General features: G+C 54.6%; 1 protein-coding gene across 5 annotated transcripts in view; it reads left to right on the forward strand.

Annotated features, from left to right (window-relative positions):
• Positions 1-1,905: 1,905 nt before the first annotated feature.
• Positions 1,906-22,326, forward strand: part of LRRC7 (leucine rich repeat containing 7) — a 103,033-nt gene continuing 82,612 nt past the window's right edge. For all 5 annotated transcript variants that reach the window (XR_012581231.1, XM_074545559.1, XM_074545557.1 and 2 more), the window contains exons 1-2: positions 1,906-2,033; positions 5,306-5,978. Coding sequence is in view for 4 of the 5 variants with exons in the window: in XM_074545559.1 (XP_074401660.1) it covers positions 5,807-5,978 (172 nt within the window). In the remaining variant the exon portion in view is untranslated. The remainder of the gene's footprint in view (positions 2,034-5,305; positions 5,979-22,326) is intronic.

Genomic DNA, 22,326 nt, shown 5'->3' on the forward strand with positions numbered 1-22,326 from the left:
GCCTTGTCCTTCCCAGCTCCTGGCTTGGGGTTTGGTTCCCACCTCCCCCTGGCACATCCCTGTGTTCCTCCCTCTCCACACTTTCCTTATCAGGGAAGAAAGTCTCTATTTTCTCATTAAGGACTCAGCTCTTCCAGGGGTTTTCCAGCTCCTTTGTGCCCTTCAGAATCTTGGTTCTTTTCAGGAACATCAGGAAAGGAAAGAACTCTCAGCTGTAACAAAAGATTCCTATCTCGTGCTACTGTGGGTCTCCTGGAGACAAATTTCCATCACCCATCACAAACTGTCCCTGTCCTAGCTGACAATGGACACTCCCCATGTCACCCCTGGGATCAGAATCACTGGATTGGGTGAGAAGGGACCTTAAATCCCAGCCAGTGCCACCCCTGCCATGGCAGGGACACCTCCCACTGTCCCAATGTCCAGCCCCAGTGTCCAGCCTGGCCTTGGGCACTGCCAGGGATCCAGGGGCAGCCCCAGCTGCTCTGGGCACCATCAAACCAGGGGATGTGAGCTTTGAGCACTGCAAAAATGCTGGTGGAAATTTTCCAGGCCTAATTTAACTTCCCACTCAGAGATGGAGAGTGGGAGAAACTGGGAGCATCCCCAGAGCAGGAATTCCTCCGCCAGCAACAGGCAGAGGAGAGGCCATCAGTGCCAGGGATGATCCCCGTGGAGCAGGGTGGGGGGCTCACTGCTGGATAAACCCTGCTGTGACCCTCCCTCCTCGATCCCTGCGGCCAGGCAGACGGCACAGAGCGGGGAGAGCGAGGTGCTGACCTCCCCCAGCACACAGCTGTGGAGCCACCGTGTCACCATGGCCATCCCGTGTCACTGCCAGGCCTGCCAGCGCCCCTGGGTGGCAGTGGCTGCCCCAGAGCCCCAGGATGGGACACGGCAGGAGCAGCGCTGGCTTTGCTGCCGTTGGGAACCAGCTGAGCAGCTGCAGGAGTTGCCGCTGCCACCGCCGCTCTGGGGAGCACCGGAGCGGCTGCAGGAGCCCAGCCCGGGGACGGTGATGTGCTGAGAGGTGTCCCTGCCAGGGCAGGGGTGGAACGAGCTGAGCTTTAAGGTCACTCCCAACCCCAGGCGTTCAGTGTTTCCATGAGCCCCGGAGGGATCCCGGGATCGCTCCAGGTCACACACAGGGACAGGGTGGGACAGGCACGGCTGTGTCCTGTCCTGCTCTGTGCCACAGCGGGTGATGCTCCCGGGGATGGAGGGCACCCAGGACACCCAGGGCAGCCTCACCCCGGGCACGATGCCCCCGCCGGGTGTTCCCCGTGACCCCCGCTCTTTGAGCCCGTGGCCTGCGACACCGCAGCCCGCAGGGGACACCGAGCTGTCCCCAGCACTGCCCGCGGAGCTCCCGGGAGGCTGCGAGCCCCTTCCCGCACCTTGGCCCGGGCGCGGAAAGGCTCCTGCCGGGGCAAAGGGGCGATGCGGCGGCCGGGGGCTGTCCGGGGCCGTGCCTGGGGGCCGGGGGATGCTCCGGGGCCGTGGTTGGGGGCCGGGGGATGCTCCGGGGCCGTGGTTGAGGGCCGGGGATGCTCCGGGGCCGTGGTTGGGGGCCGGGGATGCTCCTCTCGCGGGACGCCCCGTCGGGACAGGGACGGGAAGGGACGGGCGGGGATGGCGGCACCGCCTGCGCGCACCGCTCCGCGCCGCACCTGCCCGCAGCGCATCCCCCGCGCACCGCACACGGCATCCCCCGCCCCGCATCCCCCGCCCCGCATCCTCCGCTCCGCACCGCCCCGGGGGGGGGCGCGGCCGCGTCCCGCCCCCCCGCACCGCCCCTGCGCCGCCGCGGAGCGCAGCGCGGGCGCGCAGCGGGACCGGACCCGCCCCGCCGCCGCCGCCGCCGCCGCCGCTTTGTGTCTGGGCGCCGCCCGCGGAGGCGGAGCGGGCCCGGCCCTGGGCTCCGCGGCGCGGCGGGGCGGGCGGCGGGACAGCCGCGGGCAGCCCCCGGCGGCGCCCGCGCAGCCCCCGCACCGCGGCTCGGCCGCGCATGGACGCGCGCTCCCGCCTGCACCGTGAGTACGCGGGAACGGGGCCGGGGCGGGCGCGCAGCCCCGGGGATGCCCGGGCCGCCCCCGCCCCCGGGCGCGGGAGGGAGCGCGGGGCGGCTCCGCCGAGGACAAAGGAGCGCGGGGCGCGCTCGGTGCGCGCAGCCGGGCCCGCTCCGCGCCGCCGCCCCCGCGCAGCCCCCGCGGCGCCGTGACGGCCCGGGCTGTGCCAGCACCTGCCTGCGCGGGGGTCGGGCTCGGCGCAGCTCCTGGAAAATTCTGCGCCCTTCGCAGCGCCGGTGGAGGCGCGGGGAGGTGCCGAGGAGGCTCCTTCCCTCCCTCCTTCCCTCCCTCCCTCGTTCCCTCCCTCCGCGCAGGGACATCGCCGCCTCCCGCGGTCCCGCGTGGCGCTGCCGCTGCATCCCCGGCCGGCACCGGCCCGCTTGGTGTCCGGCCCGGTTGGTGTCCGGCCCGTTTGCCCGGCCCGTTTGCCCTGCTGCACCAGCTGCGTGCCCGGGCTCTGGGGGCACCGGCTCACCCCGCGCTGGGGTCTGGGGGAGGCTGGGCAGGGCCGTGGTGCCCCGAGCCCGCATCCCCCGTGCCCGTGCCCGTGTCGCTGCCGAGGGACAGCGAGTACCGAGGGCACCGAGCTGGCTTTGCTCGTGTTCTCTGGGCCAGGGAGAGTCACGGGCAGGAGAGCCCTGCTGGAAGTTCCTTGGGGTTTGGGAAATAGAAACGGTCCGATGGGTATTTTTGCCGTGCCCCTCACTCCATCTACATCCCTTCCCTTCGCTCCTGTCCATGCGTGATTCCCGGCTGAAAACGCCGGCCACGTGCCGTTGGCTGGTGGCTCTAACCTCAGGTGTTCGAGTGGCAATAATCCTTAGGAACTGCTGAAATCCAGAGCGGTTCCCCCAGCGCTCCACGAGCAGAGCAGTGACTTAATCCGGTGGGTTCTGCTGTTCCGCATCTGCTCGCTCAGCTCCTGGCGGAGGAGGAGGAGGGAGGAAGGAGGGAAGGAGGGATGCTCGCCATGGCAACCTCGCGGCGCAGATTGCAGCCACTCCGGGGAAGTAGCGGGACTCGGGGCAGGAGCGGGAGCAGCTGGGCTCGGAACCGGCGCGATCGGGCCGAGCGGTGCCTCTCGGAAAGCCTGAGCTGTGTTCGGGAGCGCTCCCGGCGCCTTGGTGCGGGTGTGCAGCGGGAAGGGGCCCTCGGGGAGGTCACGGAGCATCCTCTGCTGCAGCCGCAGTGAGAGGAGGGCTCCTCATCCTCCCAACGCCGTTAATTGCTGTGGTTATCCCGAAATTCCGGGGTTTTATCATCCAGCGCCTTGCTGGGCCGCATTACCTTGGTGTCCCTGTGAACTTTAACCTTGGCCTGTGTTCCACCTGTAAAACTTTTCCTTGGGTAAAGCAGCAGCAGTTTTTATTTTTTTAATTACCTCACGGAGGAGGAGCTTTGCTCTGTGCTTCTGTTACAGAGCTGATGTGAAATCCCTAAAAAGGGGGGGGGGGTTAGATTGCACTGATTTTAGCAGTTGCTGGAGTAACAAAACCATTCCTGGGTGCCTGGTGGATGTGAGGAGCTGCAGCTCGGGAGCCAACGCTGCAGAGAGCTGGGCTGGAATGCCTGGGAAGGTGCTGCCTGCCCAGCAGCAAATTCCCCTCTCCCTGCACCTGCAGGAATTCCTCAGTGCTTCCCACAATGCATTAAAAATGGTTAAAGTTTAAAATCCCACAAAAAGCATTTTAAAAGGAAGCTTGGCCGCTGTCCCTGGAATATTTCAAGGCAGCAGCACCACTAGAGCCCCAAAAATTCAGATTAATCACCTCTGAGGGGTTTGCATCTGGACAAGGCTTTGCTGGGAGCGCTGATCCTAAAGCAGAGACTCCAGGGATCCCAAACAGAGCAGGACATGGCAATGCATGGCTGGGGCTGGGTGGTGGCCCCAGAGTCCCCCCTGAGCCACCCCCAGCTCTGTGCTGTCCCCAGGGCCTGGGCAAACCTGGGAGAGGCCTGGCATCAGGGACGGGAGACTGATGGACAGCAGGGCTTCAGAAATGCTGAATTTTATCCTCCTGGGCATTCAGGGAATGTTATCCTCCTGGAATCCAGCTGACACCCCCTGCCCTGCCCATGGTGGGGAACAGAGGCTCCATCCCGGGGGCTGCTCCATCCCCAGGGCTGCTCCATCCCAGGGGCTGCTCCATCCCGGGGGCTGCTCCATCCCGGGGCTGCTCCATCCCGGGGGCTGCTCCATCCCTGGGGCTGCTCCATCCCGGGGGCTGCTCCATCCCCGGGGCTGCTCCATCCCCAGGGCTGCTCCATCCATCCCCAGCCGTGCTCCAGGGCTGCCCATCCCGGCTGTCCCCGCCTGGGAAGGGGCTGGGGATGCTCTGTGAGCAGGTACAGCAGGAGCTGCTCCCCTGCAGGGTGTGAATCCACCGGGCTGATCACCAGCACCGGGAAAATCCGCTGGGACACAGCTGGGTGGGGGAACGCAGCCCCGGCCCCCGAGAGGTGTCCCAGGAACATCCAGGGCCACTCGAAAATCCCAATTAAGGATTTCGGTGGATGCGAGCCCAGCGCAGCCCGAGCTCCTCGAGGTGGTACCAAGCCCTATTTAAAGATTTCCAAGAGCCACGATGTGTCCTTGGTTTTCATCTCAGCTCCCTCTAATTTTAGCGTGGTTTCCGTAGGCTCTCATTTGCAGATTGCATCAAATCCTAGGACGAGGCTTGCAGAACTCGGGGCTGGGTGGGTTTTTTTTGGTTGGGATTTTTTTTTTTTTTTTTTTTTTTTTCCCTGGGAATGCAGCAATTTGTCGAGAGCAGAGAAATCCTCCGTGTTTGACTGGGCAGAGCCGCCCCTCCTGGTGCGAGCTGCGGAGAAGTTGGGGAAGGGAGGAAGGTGGAGGGATGAGCAGGGATGGCTGGAGGCAGCTGGGGATGAGGCTGGAGAGCCCCGGGGAGAGGCTGCTGCCGGCAGGGCTGGAGCCAAGTGCAAAATTAGGGGAGGAAAGGAGCCCTAAATCCCCGCGCTCTGCGAAGGGGGAGCGAATGCCGTGTTAATGGATCAGGTTCTGGTGAATAAAGAAGAAAAGAAGCTGTAAGCTCAGGAAGGCTCTTTTTCATCATAAGGAGGAGAACATTGCTCATCCTTTAGTTCCCTTGGATCCGGAGTGAATGACTTTAGAGCCACAGGAGTTTAAGCTCATCGGAGGAAAACGGTGCTTCTTTTTCATTTTTTTTTCTTTTTTTTTTTTTTTTCTTCCCGAATATTTTTCTGGGAGAAAGATTTGGAAATGAGACTTGGAGCCAAGAGAACCTGCGGAGAGCGAATGTAACCTTCTCTAGGCTAGGAACCAGTCAGAAATAGCCCGAATTTGGCTGAGGCGGGCGAAGGGGAGCGCAGAGCGGATCCAGCCCCGTGTGTCGGGATGTAGGGAGCGGCGGTGGGACTGGGAGTGCCGAGCACATTCCCATGGCCGGGAATCCAGCGCTGGGCTCCGCATCACGTGCATCGCCAGGCACCGCTCCTGCCGTGTGAAGACGTCCTTGGCGGATCTCGGATTGAAATAAAGGACCCGCCGGCAGTCACAGCCGGCGCTGAGGAGCTTTCGGACAGCGGCGGCAGCTCGGGGATCGTGCGGCGGGGCGGCGAGAGCGTCCCTCGGCTCCTGCCAGCGCCCGGAGCTGCCCCGGCGCTGGATCCAGCGGGATTCCGACCTCGGCTCCCCGCGACCGCCTCGGCCCTGGATTGTGGGGCAGCCCCGCTGCGGCAGGGCCCGGGCAGCGATGGCATGGCACGGGCACGGGCACGGGCACGGCGGCGTGCCCGAGTTCCCCCCGCGGGGAACGCGCCGGGGCAGCGGCTTCAGCCCCAACGCGAGCCACGGCCGGAGCCGCGAGCGGGGCCGGCGCCGGCGCTGGGCGTCCCTGCTGCAGAACCCAGCCCTGCTCTGCAGAGGTGCCGGGGCCGCACGGGGGGACACGGCTGGGGCACGGCTGGGGGGATTCGGGGGGCACGGCTGGGGGATTCGGGGGGCACAGCTGGGGGATTCGGGGGGCACGGCTGGGGGACAGCTGGGGGGATTCGGGGGGCACAGCTGGGGGATTCGGGGGGCACGGCTGGGGGATTCAGGGGACACGGCTGGGGGATTCGGGGGGCACGGCTGGGGGATTCAGGGGGCACAGCTGGGGGATTCGGGGGACACGGCTGGGGGACAGCTGGGGGGATTCGGGGGGCACAGCTGGGGGATCTGGGGGGACAGACCCTGGTGGTTTTGGGGAGACAGATCCTGATGGCTTCAGGGGGACAGAGCTGGTGGCTTTGGAGGGACAGACCCTGGTGGCTTTATGGGGACAGATCCTGGTGATTTTATGGAGACAGATCCTGGTGGCTTTATGGGGACAAACTCTGGTGGCTTTGGGGGGACAGATCCTGGTGATTTTATGGAGACAGATCCTGGTGGCTTTATGGGGACAAACCCTGGTGGCTTTGGGAGGACAGATCCTGGTGGCTTTATGGGGACAAACCCCGCGGGGCTCAGAGCTGCTGCCACGAGGGAACACGGCTCTGTGGGGACAGACCTTGGTGGCTTTAGGAGGGACAATGATGGCTTTGGTGAGGGACAAACCCCACTGGGGGTTAAGGACGTGCTGGCAGGAGGTGTTACAGCTCTGGGGGAATGACACCTTGGTGGCTTTGGAGGGCACAAACCCCACTGGGGGTTGAGGAGATGGTGCCAGAAGGGGACAGAGCTCTGGGCAGAGGGACTTTGGTGGCTCTGGGGGCCAAGGAGCTGAGCTGTGGCTGCCAGGAGCTCTGGCTCCAGCTCTTCCCAGGTCAAACCCCAGCAATCTCTGCTTCTCCTGCTTTTTTCTCAAATGTATAAAAATCAGCTCCATCCAGACACCCCCACAAGTTCTGTTTCCAGCACCACCTTCCATCTTCCCTTCGCTGCTGCCCTTCCCAGTGTCTTTGGGGCAGGGGTTCCTCAGCCCTGGGACGTGTTTGGGAGGTGGTTTTGGCCCTGCCAGAAGGACACTTGGACAGAGGGACAGGTTGGGATGGTGCTGGAGCCACGCTGGGAATGGAGGGATGAGCCTGGGAAGGGGGCACTCCCTTCATAACCAGCCCTGAAATCAGGAGCTGGGCTTTGATGGCCCTCCCAGCTGGGGAGATCCTGCTTCCATCCTCTGGAACCTCGCTGCACTTTGATTTCTCCCCAGGTATTTGCTGTGTGTGCGGCGTGGAGGCAGCTCTGCCTGTTGTTCCAAGAAATATTCCTACATTTTCCAGCCTGAGCACTAAATTGGTGGCTTTCAGCAGTTCCCTAATTATGTGAGACATTTTTTGTACTTAACAAATGGCTCTGATTCCTGCCAGCACTTCAGCCTGGTGTTCCAGGCCCGTGGGTGTCGGGGAACAGAACATATTTCTGTGTCTGTGAATATGATCCCACACGTTGTCTTAAGTGGGAAAATGTTCACAGCCCTTATATGGAGAGGGAAATTTTTTTTCCCCCCTCTAAATCCATCAGTGCCTTCTCCTGCAGTACTAATGCAGTTTGATCTTGCTGGTGCTCTCCAGGCTGGATTGGGAAGCTGAAATGTGCAATGGGATTTCTTCTTTTGCTGGCAGGAGCGTGGTGTGCCCTGCTCTGCCCTGAGAGTGTTCAGGAATTGGGGATGGAAGGGGGGGGATGCTTTCCCCACCTGCAGAGCTGCCAGGTGAAGGTACCTGGGAGCAGCAGGGGCTGTTCCTGCTGGAACTGTGCCCCTGGCTGGGAGCTCCCTCCCTCAGCCCTGTTAATGGCATTGCTGCAGCCAGGAATGGTGGAAAATATATGGGGATTGTGGAAAAATAAGCTGGGAATTGAGGAAAAATAAGCTGGGAATTTTGGGAAAAGCTGGGAATTTTGGGAAAAGCTGGGATGTGTCCCAGCACAGTGACAGGGCCCTGCTCCCCACTGCTGTGCCAGGGGGATTGTGCCATGTCACTTGGTGCTGGCCTGAGGGAATGCTCAGGGTGCAGATTCATGGGACAGAGCCCTGCACGAGCCTCGAGCACCAGCTCAGGGAATGGACCTGCATTTGTAGGAATTTTCCTTGGGATCTCAGAACAGGGTTTTCTGTTGTTGAGCCATGGCTGCAGATGCTGCAGTGTTTTTCTCAGGATTTTTTTTTTTCCCCAGCAAAGCCACTTGTCAGGATTCCTGCAGAAATACCTGGGAAAGAGGCCACACTGGAAACTGGGAGCACCGTCAGCTCTCCAGTCTGGGCACAGAAAACCCTGCAAACAAGGAATTCTGTGCATTTTCCAGGGCTGTCCTTGTCCCCCCCGCCAGGAAAAGGCACTCCTTTAACAGGATGTCATTCTCACTCTGCTGGATGAACATTTCCAGTTGTGATGGCAGCCATGTGGGAACCTGGGCAAGTGGCAGAGGGAGCTCCAGGAGCTGCCAGGCCTTCCTTCCATCAGAGCTGCTCTTTTGGGGGCACAGATTCACCATCAGTAGGTGTGAGGCAAAGTGTCAGCCTGCATTTAAGACATCTTGGCTTTGCAGTGGTGACTTTGGACAAATCTCATCCCCAAGGTCGCTCTGTACCCAGGGGGAGGGCTGGGAAAACCCACCCACAAAGCAGCTGCCTGATTTGTTCCCTTCTTCGGTTTTCCTTTAATCCAGCTGGTTTTGGGGCAGGCACAAGCCAGGGTGAGCAAGGAGGCAGGAGAGTGGCATTGCAGGGAATTTTGGAGTCCCTTCCCTGGAGGTGAGATGACACTCAGTGCTCTGGGCTGGGGACAGGGTGGGGATTGGTGACCTTGGAGGGCTTTTCCTCAAGAATTTTGGGATTCTGTTTCTCAGGATTTGCTGGCACCTCATCCATAGGGCTGGTGAAGGCAGGAGAACCTCATCAGTGAGGCCTCAGATTAACCTGGGCTCGGGTAAATGTGAATTCCCTTGGATTTGATCCTGCCTGGCCACCTGCTCGCACCATCCCAGAGAGACCAACATCTCCTGCTGGCTCCAGCCAGGCACAAAAAGTGCCTGAATTGTGGGGTGGGAAAAGCTCTTAGTGCTGGGGCACTTGTTTTCAGCTGAGAACTGTGATTTCCAGTGGTTATTTGCTTCCCAGGAAATCCTGGGCAGCTCGTCCCCCATCCAACCCCACCGGTTTTTTCTCAGCCCAATTTAATTCCTCTCTGCCCAGGGTTTCTGAGCTGTCCCACAGCTTTCTCTTGCCCTCTGGAATACCCACAAGGTCAAATCCCATCCTTTGTGTCCCCATAATTTAACTGGAGCCAGGAGAGCTCCACAGAGGGCATTCCCTGGGTCCCAGTGCAGGGCAGGACCTGTGGGAGCTCCTGAGTGAATCAGCTGCTCTGTTGGGACTCTCATCCATGTTTATCCTCAAAAAGCTTCCCAGATTTCCTCTGGAGCAGCCACAACCCAGCTAATTGCAGCAGGGATCAAAACGGGAGTTTGAAATGGAAGCGGAAATGAAATTAAAGAGAAAATAAAGCAAATAAATATTGAAATAGAAATAAACCACAGAGTGGAGGCTGCTGCCACCATTTAACTGCAGATACAACATGAACACTTCTTCTTAATTAAGGAGTGGAAAAAGCTAATTAGCAAACTACATCATGGCATTGTTGTGGAGATGAGGGCTTTGTGATTAAAGTTGCTTTGAGGAAGCAGGCCAGGAAAGAAATCCAGGTTTCCTGGAAGATCTGTAATGATTTCGTAATTGATTTCCTGGAGCGGGATTCTTAATTTTATGGGATTTCAGCTGCTTGTGCATTTGTGATTTATTTGTCAACAAGAGGAGCAAAAGCCAGGTTTGTCTGGAGCAGCTCTGAGAGCCCTGGGACAAGGTTTAGTGGGTGAAGGGCAGTGGATAGAAAGGAGCTTGAGCTGTGGTTTGTTCTGCACAGGTGAACTGGGAATTTGGGAAGGAATTAGAGGAGCTTTGGAGGTTGGAATTAAATGTTCTTTCACAGAACCCCAGAATATGCTGAGTTGGAAGGGACCCTCAGCATTATTGAGCCCAGCTCCTGTTTCCCACAGACCCCGAGCGGGAATCCCAAAAAGGGGGAAAAATTCTGTGGAACCCAACCCAGACCATTCCACAATCCGGTGATTCAGAACAAACATCCTGCAACTCACATAAAAGTTTAAAAAACCTTAAACAGGTTCAGGCAATTCCAGGGCATGTGGAGAAGCTGAGAAGGGCAGTGGATAGAAAGGAGCTTGAGCCGTGGTTTATTCTGCACAGGTGAATTGGAAATTTGGGATGAAATTAGAGGAGCTTTGGGGGCTGGAATTAAATGTTCTTTCACAGAACCCCAGAATACGCTGAGTTGGAAGGGACCCTCAGGCATTATTGAGCCCAACTCCTGTTTGCCACAAAACCCAAGTGGGAACACCAAAGATTTGTGGAACCCAACCCAGACCATCCTACAGTCCTGTGATTCAAAACAAATGTCCTGCAACTCACATAAAAGTTTAGAAAACCTTAATTTTAAACAGGTTCAGGCAATTCCAGGGTGTGTGGAGAAGCTGAAAAGGCAAGGCATCCTTTCATCCTTTTCCACAGGAGCCCTTGGAGCGGGCAGGGCCCACAGGAACCAGGAGCGAGCTGGAGCAGCCCCTGGCAGGAGCCCACCCCTCAGAGTGACCCTGTTGGTCCCTGGGGCGAGCTGGGCGATGCTTGGTGGCCTCAGGGCTGGCGTGTCCCTGTTCCCAGTGCCTGGCCAGCAGATTGCTCCCCGTGCCCCGAGCCAGGCTCCCGCTGCTCGCATTTGCAGCCTCATTTCACCTGGGACAGTGCCTGGAGCAGCCCCGTGGGATGCTGGAGCAGCAGAGCTTTATGGATGAGATAATCAGCAGCTCCTGAAAGTGATTAAATAAAGGTGGCATCTCCAGCCAGCGTCCTGGCGTGGTTTTGCCAGGTTTTGATGGATCGTTTGAGTGTTTTCAGGAGGCTTTCCATACTGGGAGCAGCAGGCAGAGCATTAAACCCAGGAATCCCAGGGCCTGCTGAAGGTCAGCATTCCCTGCGGCAGGTGCAGGGCTGTGCAGCCAGCTCAGATATTGCAGCTTTCACATCCAGAGGTGATTTTTGTGCTTTTTCCTCCTGTTCCCTCAGTTTGATTGATGCAGTGTTGTATGAAATAAATGGGGGGAGAAGTTATGGCAGAGGACAAATGTTGGGGTTTCTCTGTTATGTGTTCCCTGACTCCTGTGGAGCCACGGCCTGACAGTTGCATTGCTTCCTTTGGTAGAGCAGCTTTTCATGGAATCCCAGGGTGGTTTGGGTTGGAAGGGAGCTTAAAGCCCATCCCATGCCATGGCAGGGACACCTCCCAAATCCCAGGGTGTCCCAGCCTGGCCTGGGATGTGCCAGTGGGACATCTTAAAATCCAGATTTTAGATTTAACATCATCAGCAAAATTATCCAAAGACTCCTCTGACCGTTTGCCCTCAGCTTGGTGGTTCCTGGGAGGACAAAAATTTGACATTCTTTAGGAACGCTGAGCTCTTAAAAATCCCATTCCTTTAGATGGTAATTAGGAGGGTTAATTAACCAGGGTTTCCTGGTGGGCTGTGGCAGCACAGGAAGGTGAATCAGGTCCCAGCCTGATCTGAGCTGCTTGGAAGGAGCCTCAGCAGAGCAGAGGTGGCATCGCTGTCCCTGCCATGGGTGGGGTGGCAGGAGGTGACAGTGCCACCCTGCCCACGGTGACAGTGCAGCTCCTGTCCCCTCCCTGAGCTCCTCCTGCAGCACCAGCAGCCTGGCATCTGTGGATTCCAAATCCTGGAGGGTCTGCCAGGCACTGCTTCAGGGCTTAAAGGCTGTGCTGGAGCAGCAGCTCAGCAGCTCTCTAGGCTTGGTCCAGCTCAGTCCCACACCAGCCTGGGCTGGAATTCCTGCCCTTCCCATCCCTGATCCAGCTCAGTCCCACACCAGCCTGGGCTGGAATTCCTGCCCTTCCCATCCTTGATCCCAGCTCAGTTCCACACCAGCCTGGGCTGGAATTCCTGCCCATCCCATCCTTGATCCCAGCTCAATCCCACACCAGCCTGGGCTGGAATTCCTGCCCATCCTATCCTTGATCTCAGCTCAGTCCCACACCAGCCTGGGCTGCCATTCCTGCCCATCCCAGCTCAGTCCCACACCAGCCTGGGCTGCCATTCCTGCCCTTCCCATCCCTGATCCCAGCTCAGTCCCACACCAGCCTGGGCTGCCATTCCTGCCCTTCCCATCCCTGATCCCAGCTCAGTCCCACACCAGCCTGGGCTGCCATTCCTGCCCTTCCTATCCTTGATCTCAGCTCAATCCCACACCAGCCTAGGCTGGAATTCCTGCCCATCCTATCCCTGATCCCAGCTCAATCCCACACCAGCCTGGGCTGGAATTCCTGCCCTTCCCATCCTTGATCCCAGCTCAGTTCCACACCAGCCTGGGCTGGAATTCCTGCCCATCCCATCCCTGATCCCAGCTCAATCCCACACCAGCCTGGGCTGCCATTCCTGCCCATCCTATCCCTGATCCCAGCTCAGTCCCACACCAGCCTGGGCTGCCATTCCTGCTGGCCCCAGCCTGTGTGGAGATAGAATGTAAGGAAATAAAGATAGTGCAGAATGTAATCTCACCCCTGAGGAGTTGCAGCTGCACTTATCACCAAAGATTAGGAACAGGCCTGCCCTTAGCAGGCCACCGCTGTGTCCAGTGAGGATGAGTGCTATAAAAGAGTGGGTTAGCTGGGTGAGAGGGGAGTTGGAGTTTGTTGGCTGTGCCGTGAGGAAGAAAGAGATGCTGCTGCAAGGACCTGCCTGTGAGAAATCACTGAGAAGGTACAGGAGATTTGCAATAAGATAACAACACCAGCCTGGGCTGGAATTTCTGCCCATCCCATCCTTGATCCCAGCTCAGTCCCACACCAGCCTAAGCTGCCATTCCTGCCAGCCCAGCCTCAGCAGCAGCACTCACCACCATTCCAAAGCTCATCTGAAGCCCTCACATAAATCAGAGCTTATTTCAAATCTGGGAGTGCTATTTTAGATATTTTAGGAATCAGAGTGTGTGTGCTTTGGCATCCAGGGTTTGGGTTTGGAGTTTGGTGGGGATTGGTGTGGGGATTTTTGTTCTGGTATGTCCATTAACATGACCAGGTACTTTCCTTTCAATTTTTGGGGTTTTTTTCCCTTTCCAGTTTGTCAGAATGACTTTTGTTTGTTGTGAGCTGAACATCTGTCTGTGTTTGATGGTTGGGTGAGGGTTTTGTTACCCCGTGAAGGGGATGATGCTGCAGGGGGAGGATTAAACCTAAGGCTGGTTGTTTTACGTATCCTGAGATTTTTCACCCTAAAATGGAGGTTGTACTTCCCACTTATAGCCTGGAGAAAAGGAGGAATTTCTCCATGGAAAAGGTGGTCAGGCCTTGGGGAAGTGGTGGAGTCCCCATTCCTGGGGGGATTTCACAGCACCAATGGAATAAAGGCCCCTGTCCATTCTCCACACTGGATTTGGGGTGAACTCCAACATTTGGTGACTTAAGAATCCCAACAATTGCAGAAGGAGCTCTCAGGCACTCTGGCTGTCCCTGAAAGGCTTTGTTCCTTGTGATGGTTTCCAACACTGCTTCCAGTTTCACAGGTTTTAAAAATATCCCTCCCGGTTTTGGTAGGAGGAAGTTTTCCCGCAGGAAAAGCGAAATCGCCATAAAAGGCTTGTTATTAAATCTTACGAGCTCAGTGTTTTTAATTTAACTTGTTACATCACAGGAGTGTGAATTCATTAAACTTCCTATTCTTATATGTGGGATCTATTTTAGCTGATGAATCTCTAAGAAAAAGGTTGGAGATGCGTCAGCAGCTCCTGTGGCTCTCTGGGAGGAAAATGTATGGAATTAAAAAGGGATGGATGGAAGGCAAGGGAGCAGTGCCGGTGCCCTTCATCCTGCCTGAGGAAGAGGAGGGGACAGACCCTGATCATAGCCTGGGGGACGGCTTGAAGTGTTCTTATTCCCTTTTTCCACTCTCTGTCCCTGATTTTAAATCACTTTTCAGTCCCTTTGGGGAGGAGCTGGAGTGTCCAAAGGCTCGGAGCTGATCCCACTCTGGCTGTGGAGATTCCCTCTCACAATTTGGCTTCTCCCTCTTTCCTGTGTGGATGCCAGGCTCTCCTGTGCAGCTGGAAATGCATTTCTGGGGTCCCTGCTGCCCCTAATCCCAGCAGCAGGAATGCTCTGAGGCTGCCCTGGTGCTGCAGGGTGAGAGGCACACGTGGACTGGCATTAATTTCATTAAGCTGCTGTAATTCTCCCTAAATAATGCTGTGTGCTGCTGATTCCATTGCTCTGTGCAGGATCAGTGTCAGGCTGCCAGGCCTGTGACTATTCCCCTTATCCCATTTTCTCCAGTAATTCCGTGCAGCAGCCGCCTGCTCCCTCCTAATTCCCTTTGCCAAGGAAGTGCAGTTTGTCACAAAAAAAGTGTTATTTTAGTTATAGTTTAGTCCTTGTCTCAGGACACAAAGGCTCCAGAGAGTTACGGACACAATCCCAAAGATTTTTGGAAAAGAAGCACCATGAAAAGTAAGGTTCTGCAGGGAATTGGCCTGGACTAATTATTGCTGAAAAAATCCCCAGAAATTCACATAAATTCTAATTAATTCAGTGTTAGAGCCATCACAGAGGCATCAATATATTCACTGCTCCAATAAGCAATCAGTTCATTTTATTTGTAGATTTCTTCCCAAAATCCTGGCAGTGATCAACTTTGGCCTGAGCTCTCCCAGCTCCTGTTTGGGAAGCAGGGAGATTCCTGCAAAATGTGGCAAACTGCTCTGACCTGCTGTGTAATCCCAGCCAGAGTGGTTTTTGTGGGCTGGAAACCACCCCAAGCCCTCCCACCCTGCTTTTCCAGGGATGATTTAACACCCCATAAATCAGGGCACACACCCGAGCAGTGAAAAGGGACAATATCTCAAGGAACCACAGAGAAAAGTGACATTAGTTACAAATTTAGACAGTCAGTGTCACCCTGTTTGCTTATTTACAAGAGCAATAATTCACCCAAACTCAGCAGTGAGGGGAGGGGAGCTGCCACCTGAGGATGGGATTCTTTGGCAATTTTGTTGTCAGGAAAGCACTGCTGGGAAACACAATTTTCCTGGCTCCCAGTAAGTGTGGAATAAAGTGATTTTTGGGGCTGGTGGTGCACCTTGCACTGGGGGAGCTCACACTTGTGCCTCTTCCTCATCTCCCCAGCCAGATCTGCAGAATAGGGAAATCTATTTTCAGAGAGGCAGAGAAATCCCCAGTGCTGCTCAGGGACTCTGGAAAGGTCTCCCTGTGGACGTGGACTGTGCTGAGGTGCCCCTGAGACACCAGGGCAGGATTTGCTGCCTTTCCTCAGATGCCTGGAGGAAACCTGAAGGAAAGCGATGTAAAGCTGCTGCTCCGGGTTAATTTAATTTAATTTGATTTCTCTCTCACACCAGTCACCCCTGGGCAGGAGCAGCTCTCAGGCAGTTGGAGGGGCAGGGCAGAAAGCCCTGGGAATTCCAGGCTGTGCTTTCCTGATCCTTTGGAGGAGCAGGGCTTTGGAGTTTGTTGAACTCCATGGCCAGGGGTGGTTCTGGGGGCATTTTGGTGCTCTGAGAGCCTCGTGGTGCTGAGGGCAGCAGGACATGGCTCAAAGCACAGAACAATTTGCTAATTAAGGGCTGTGCTCGGAGTGGAAGCTCCAGGGGAAGGGGAATGTGTTCATTTTACCTCTGCATTTGTAACTGCACAGCTGAGAGCAAAGGGAGGGAGGAGAGGCTGTGCAGGAGAGCAGTGAGCCCCTTCCACTGCAATCAGGCTGATTGCTGGGGTTTCTTGGGTAAAGGACAGGGGAGATTGCTCCAGGAGGCAAAGCAAGACAGAAAATAAAGGATTATTCGTTTATTCCTTTGCCCAAAGAGGAGCCAATCTGGAATAAGCACTGAACCCCTTATTTCCAAATCCTCAGCGGAGATAATTGGATAACTAAAGATAAATATTGTGGTCAAATTCAATGCAAATTTTTCTGGTTTATTTTAATCCTTTTAGGCTTGGGTTCAAGCTTTGCTGTTCAGCTGTGCTTTAACAAACATCATTCCAGCTGACCGTGCAACCTGAGCTTGGGGTGGGATCCTGAGGGATCAGCCTGGCCTGGGATCCTCAGGTGCTGCATTTGTGCTGGGCACTGAGCTGTGACAGGAGCTGAGAGCTGGGAAATCCCTCCTGGATGGCCTCTGGCACGAGGCCCAGCTGGGCAGGGATGCAAAAGGCAAACCTGTGGGCATCTCTGTTTTAAACCATCAAACTCCCGGCTTCCCAGTGCTTCTGAACCTCGCCTTTATTTGCTGTCATTTCTGCTGTGGTGTGACTGGTTTTGAAATATTCAGGGAGTCACAATCCTTTGGATTTTCTTGATGAGGTCCTGGGGATTATTTGTTGGACAGGGATTTGAGTGGGATGGAGCCCTGGTGGCAGCAGGAGGAAAGGGAATTGCACAGGAGGGAAGCAGGAAGGCACTGAAGAGCAGGAGCTGTGTGACCAGGCAGCCCCAGCCTGGCCACCCATCCTTCCTCCATCTCCATGTGATTCCCTGTGCTCCTTCCCAAGCCAGGAACGTCCCTCAGACACCCCCCGAGTGCTCTGTGCTGCTGGGGAGGTAAAGGACACTCCAAGCTGTGCAAAGCAATTCCCCTCTTGGACCTGACCCAAAACTTCCAGTCAGTGCCTTGTGCTGTGCGTAAGGAGAACGTTGGGAAGCGGGAGTGAAATCCCTTGTGACAGGGGCCCATCCCAGCCTTGGAATGTTCCCACTTCCAGGGGCCCTGAACCAGTCCTGCAATGGAAACAAACCAGGATTTGAACATTTAACCAGGGGCTTCACTTTTTCTTTCCTGGCTGGAAAAGTGAAAGTTGTGCTGGGTTCTCTTTGTTGGAGAAAACTGGTCAGTCACAAAGAAATCAGGATTTGCTGTGCCTTGGTTTTGTTTGGGATGGAGGGAGAAGGCCGAGAAGGAATTCCATTATTCCGAGGAAGGAATTCCCTTATTCCGTGTGGAGGAGCTGAGTGGAGCAGCAGGCAGGAGTAGCCCTGGGCACTGAGAGATGTTTTGCATCACTGAGTAAAACTGGGCTTGGCAGGGCTGATGTAATTCCAGTCATTTCCTCTGAAATCCGGAGTCCCCATGGAATTCTGTGCTGGGGATGGGCACGGCCCTCAGGGACAGGGATTTCTGGGCTATGGCAGGGTAGGATTTGGGTTCCCTGATCCTTGTGGGTCCCTTTCCACTACCCTGTGCTCCTCTGACTTGTTCCCGTGTGGAATTGATGCCTCTGGAATCCCACTCCTGGAAAAGATACCTGGGAGGATCCAGCCTGGATGAGAGGCAGCTGGGCCTGAATGGGAGTTGAGGCTTCCACATCCCAAAAATCAAATCCCTCCTGGTATCCCTCAAATCAAATCTCTCCTGGTATCCCTCAAATCAAATATCTTCTGCTATCCCTCAGATCCAGCCTCTCCTGGTATCCCTCATATCCAGTCCCTCCTGGTATCCCTCAGATCCAGCTCTCCATGTGCCTCTAGGCCCTGCCACCCATTTTTAATGGAATTTAGACGGATGACAGGGAAAGTGCATCTGGAATTGGCCTCGTGTTTCTCACATGGAAATATCCCTGGGTGCTGTAACCACCACAGGGTGGTGATTTTATATCCCAGGAAATTCCCAACATTTCTGTCAGTGCAAATCAGTAATGTGGAAGGAGATGGGGGAAAAATCCATCAGTTTTTGGGACAAATTTCTTTCCCCGCGTTTTAGGATATAAATCTTCTTTGTGACAAAGGAGACCTGCTATCACCAGGGGCTAAAAGCCACCAAATAAAGCAGTTAAAAGGCTCATTCTGCTCCTAAAAAGGAGCTCCTATCATTCCCATTACTGTCACTCCGAGTTAAGTATGGCGGATGCACAGGAAAAAAATTCAGACTTTTAAAATAACATTTTTACTACAAAAATGAATATAAAATAATCAAATTTTAAAATATATTTATTTAAAATATATCTCCCTTTTAATTCTGAAGGGACTCAGTTACATAAAATATTTTCCCAATGTTTCTTTAGTTAAAAGGTGAATTAAAAAAATGTTTCTAAATTAATAACTCTAATTATGTAATGTGCATTTATATAAATATAAACAGACATTTATAAATGCCTCATGTACAAGTAGATAAATACATACATTTATTAATACAAATACGGACATATAAATACATAAATACCCAAACCACACAGAAATTTAAATATGTAAACAAGCAAATATAGCCTAATTTACCAAATCCAGGGCTATTTCCATATGCGAGCACACCAGCATAAATAAATGTAGAAAATATAAATAGAGATATTTCAACATGGAAAAAAACAACAATTAGAAATGCAGGTATTTGGCTTAGATTTTGTAGTTTGCTTTCTTTTTAAGCACTTCCCAATTTCTGGGCAGGAGCATCCTGGGGTCCGGGGCATCGATGGCATTCCAGAAGGGATTTGTTCTGTGGGATTCCTCTGGGGCACTTGGGGTGAGGAAGGTGAAAAGTCCTTCAGCTCCCAGTGGAAGGAGTGGAACTGGGGGGTATTTAAGATCCTTCCCAATCCAAACCAGTCTGGGATCCTGGGATCCCTCTTTTCAGGGAATTTAGAGGTAGGAGGGAGGCACTGGGAGGGATGAGGGATGTTGGAGGTGTCAGACTTGAAGGGAGCATCCATGAGGAAAATGTTCAACCTGAGCAGAAATCATCACAGAATCCTGGGATGGTTTGGGTTGGGAGGGACCTCAGAGCCACCCAGTGCCACCCTTGCCATGGCAGGGACACCTCCCACTGTCCCAGGCTGCTCCAGCCTGGCCTTGGGCACTGCCAGGGATCCAGGGGCAGCCACAGCAAATCTGGAATTCCCGTCCCAGTCCCTCATCACCCTCCCACGTGATGTGAGGTGAGGTGCTGTGCTATTGCTTCCCAGTATCCCATCCATCCCTGCCCTCTGGCAGTGGGAGCCATTCCCTGTGTCCCGTGGGTGCTGGGAATGGCTCCAGCCCTCCGTGGGCAATGCACGAGTCCTTTCCTGTGGCAGTCATGGAATCAGGCAGGAAAGCAGCCCGGCTCCAAATGCCACATACATACACAAAGCAGGAATGAATATGCATGGTTCATGTGGGCTCCAGCAGCAGGAGGGAGCTGGGCCCTGTGGCTGTCCTGGCTGGTGGATGAAGGATGAAGTGTTCCTCATGGTGTTAGCAGCTGCAGCTGGGCCATGAGGGGTTTGGGGTGGATTTTGGGACAGGTTCATCCCCAGAGGGTGCTGGCACTGCCCAGACCCCCAGGGAATGGGCACAGCCCTGAGGCAGCTCCAGGAGGGTTTGGACAGCCAGGGATGCCCAGGGTGGGATTTTGGGATTGTCCTGTGCAGGAACAGAGCCTGGGCTCCATGATCCCTGTGGGTCCCTCCCAGCCCAGGATATTCCATGACTCTGTGATCTGTGCATGCCAGGAATGGACTCGGCATCCTGGGAGCCCCAGGTGCAGCTCCAGAGCCCAATTCCCATCTCCAGGTGCTCTCCTGGGTGGTTTCATTAGCCCAGGGAAGGGTTTGGGGGCAGGAATTGCTGGACTGGGAGTGGTGATCCCATGATGGATCAGCTGTGCTCTGCATGGGGAACAATGGAATGGAATGGAATGGAATGGAATGGAATGGAATGGAATGGAATGGAATGGAATGGAATGGAATGAGCAGAAGCCGTTCCAAAGGGAGCCATATCCATGTCTGCAGGGAGAAGTGCCCAGGAAGGAGCTGGGGGAGCAGGGATTCCTCATCCCTGCTGGACTGCAGGATGGGAGCAGCACTGGGATAATGAATGGAGCAGGAGCGGGGAGGGGGAATCTTTCTTGCTTTCTAAGAAAAAATTTTTAAAAAATTAAAATTAACAATATAGGAGAGAAAAGACCAAAGGCATTTCCAGGAATGGCTCCAGGTCTGTGCTCCCTCTCTCCTTCAGGGAGATGGGGTTTCCCACAGACATGTGAATTTCCAGGTTTTTAACGAGGTCACTGAACACAGAGTAACCCCTGAGAGGGTCTGGGGGTAAAAACAGAGAGAAGCCTCGTGTGCTGATCCACCGGTGTGAAAGATCCTGTGAAACAGCTGGGATGTGATGTGCAGTGATTTGGGATTCCTTCCCAAAGTCTGAGCACTGCTGTGTTCATTCTTGGCCTTCTAAGGAGCGCAAAAGGCAAAACCAGGGCTAAAGTCTTGTCCCAGCTGCAGAATTCCCTGAGGATTCCCCTTTGGTCCATCCCTGGGTCCTTCCCAACACAACCATCCCATAACTCGAGCATCCTCTGACAGAAAACTCCAAACTAACAGGAAAATCCTTTCTTAAAATTCCTTTTAGGAGAGACACCACAATGTAATTAAACCAGTCAGAGTTTAATTGCATTTACACACTTAAAACGTGGCCTTGCAGGGATTTTAATTGGGATGTAGCCAGTGCCTCTCCCAGGAGCAGAGATCCTGGTTTTCCCTGGCTATAGCAAAGGCCTGGTGCACCTCAGAGGGAGCCCCTGGTGGTTTTTAAGGGTGCCTGTGCACTCTCCCCAGGTTTTGGCAGCTTGGTAGCTCCTGAATGGACACCCAGGGACTGATTTCCAAACTGGGCTTTAACCTCCATCCATAAAAGGCACGTTGAGCTCTCCTGAAAGGCATTTTTACGTGCAAGTTGGGTAATTAGGAATTTAATCACCCTGCCTCCAGTGAGGAGAATGGTTTTTTGCACGGGGGAAAAAAGCAAAGGTTTAAAGGTTTTATTCCAGAGAGCAATTTGCAAGATTGATAGACTGAAATGACTTGTTTGCCTTAGGAATAACTGGATGGGAAATGCATTGGAAGCCATTGGGGTATCCAGGAGGGAAGGCAGGAGATGCAGGAATAACATGGTTTCACCCCAAAACACAAACCTCTGTCTGACATTTCATAGGCCCAGCTCACCCAGTGCTGGTTTTAAACCTCCAGAATCAGAATTATTTCAAGTGTTGGAACCAGCACTGAGATTCCAGTGCCTTGCTGGGGTTAAGAGCATGGAATGGTTTAGGTTGGAAAAGCCCTCTAGGATCATTGAGTTCCCATTCCTCCATCACTTCCCATAGCCCCAGCTGCCCTAAATTCTGCACATTCCCCCCAGGTTCTGAGAGTTCCTGTGGGAAATGAAGTGGCATTTTGCTTTTCCAGTAAGTTGTGTTTGATTCAGTAGGAAATCCACGATATTACAGAGAGTTTGGTGCCCTTTATTCCAGAGGCAGCTGTCCCAAAGTTGGTTTTCCAGAACAAGAGATAGGATGGAGAAAAGGAAAAGGGCACCTCTGGGAGCCAAATGATGCAGGTAGAAGGAATGGGATTATTCCAAAGGGGATGTGTGGCAGTCAGGTCCTCACCTGGGAGTGGAGAGCTGCAGTTCTTGGGGCATAAATGCAAATCCAGGAATATTTGGGCAGTTTTATGGATAATTAGGATAACATGGAGTGGCCATTTGCTGTGTAGGTGTGAGCTCCTGGCAGATCCTGAGGGCTCATGATGGGAATTTAGTCAGGAATATCCCTTTCCTTGATGCCATTTGTTCCCAGAAGGCGATTTTATCCTGAGGTTTTTGGGTCAGGCTGTTCCGTGCTGGATCCATCCATGGGCACCAGGCTGTCCTTGGATTTCTCCCTGCACTCCAGCTCTGGCAGAGAAGGGATTTGCAGAGTGTGAGTAAGACATCCAAAGAGTGGGGGGAAAAGAGATTCCCTATTATTAGTGATGAGTTATGTAAGGAGCGCTTGGTTACGAAAGAACGGGACCCTGCCACGTTTGGAGATGTGCTGCAATTCCTGGTGCTCTCCAGCAAATCCCATCTGTGCTGCTCACCCCGTCCCTGCTTCTGCAGCAGGAAACCCTCCCCGAGTGCTTTGGGAATCACCAGGTTAGGAATTAAAAAGTCCGTTCTGGAAAGGAAAAGTTTTTCCTGTGGCCCTTTGGAATATCTTTTCCAATAAAATCCATGTTCCATGTAAGGCCTAGAGGGTGGCATTCCACCCGGATGTGCCTGCAGGTGTTTGGTGTTCTCAGGAGGAGAAAAGCTGTGCTTAGGATGCCATTGGAATGGTGCTCTCCAAACAGGAATTTGGGATACCCAGAGGATGGATTTCACCTTTAATTGTGGCCTTTAGAAGTTTTTAAGTGG

The sequence above is a fragment of the Zonotrichia albicollis genome, chromosome 8 (assembly GCF_047830755.1).
Source record: "Zonotrichia albicollis isolate bZonAlb1 chromosome 8, bZonAlb1.hap1, whole genome shotgun sequence".
NCBI lineage: Eukaryota > Metazoa > Chordata > Aves > Passeriformes > Passerellidae > Zonotrichia > Zonotrichia albicollis.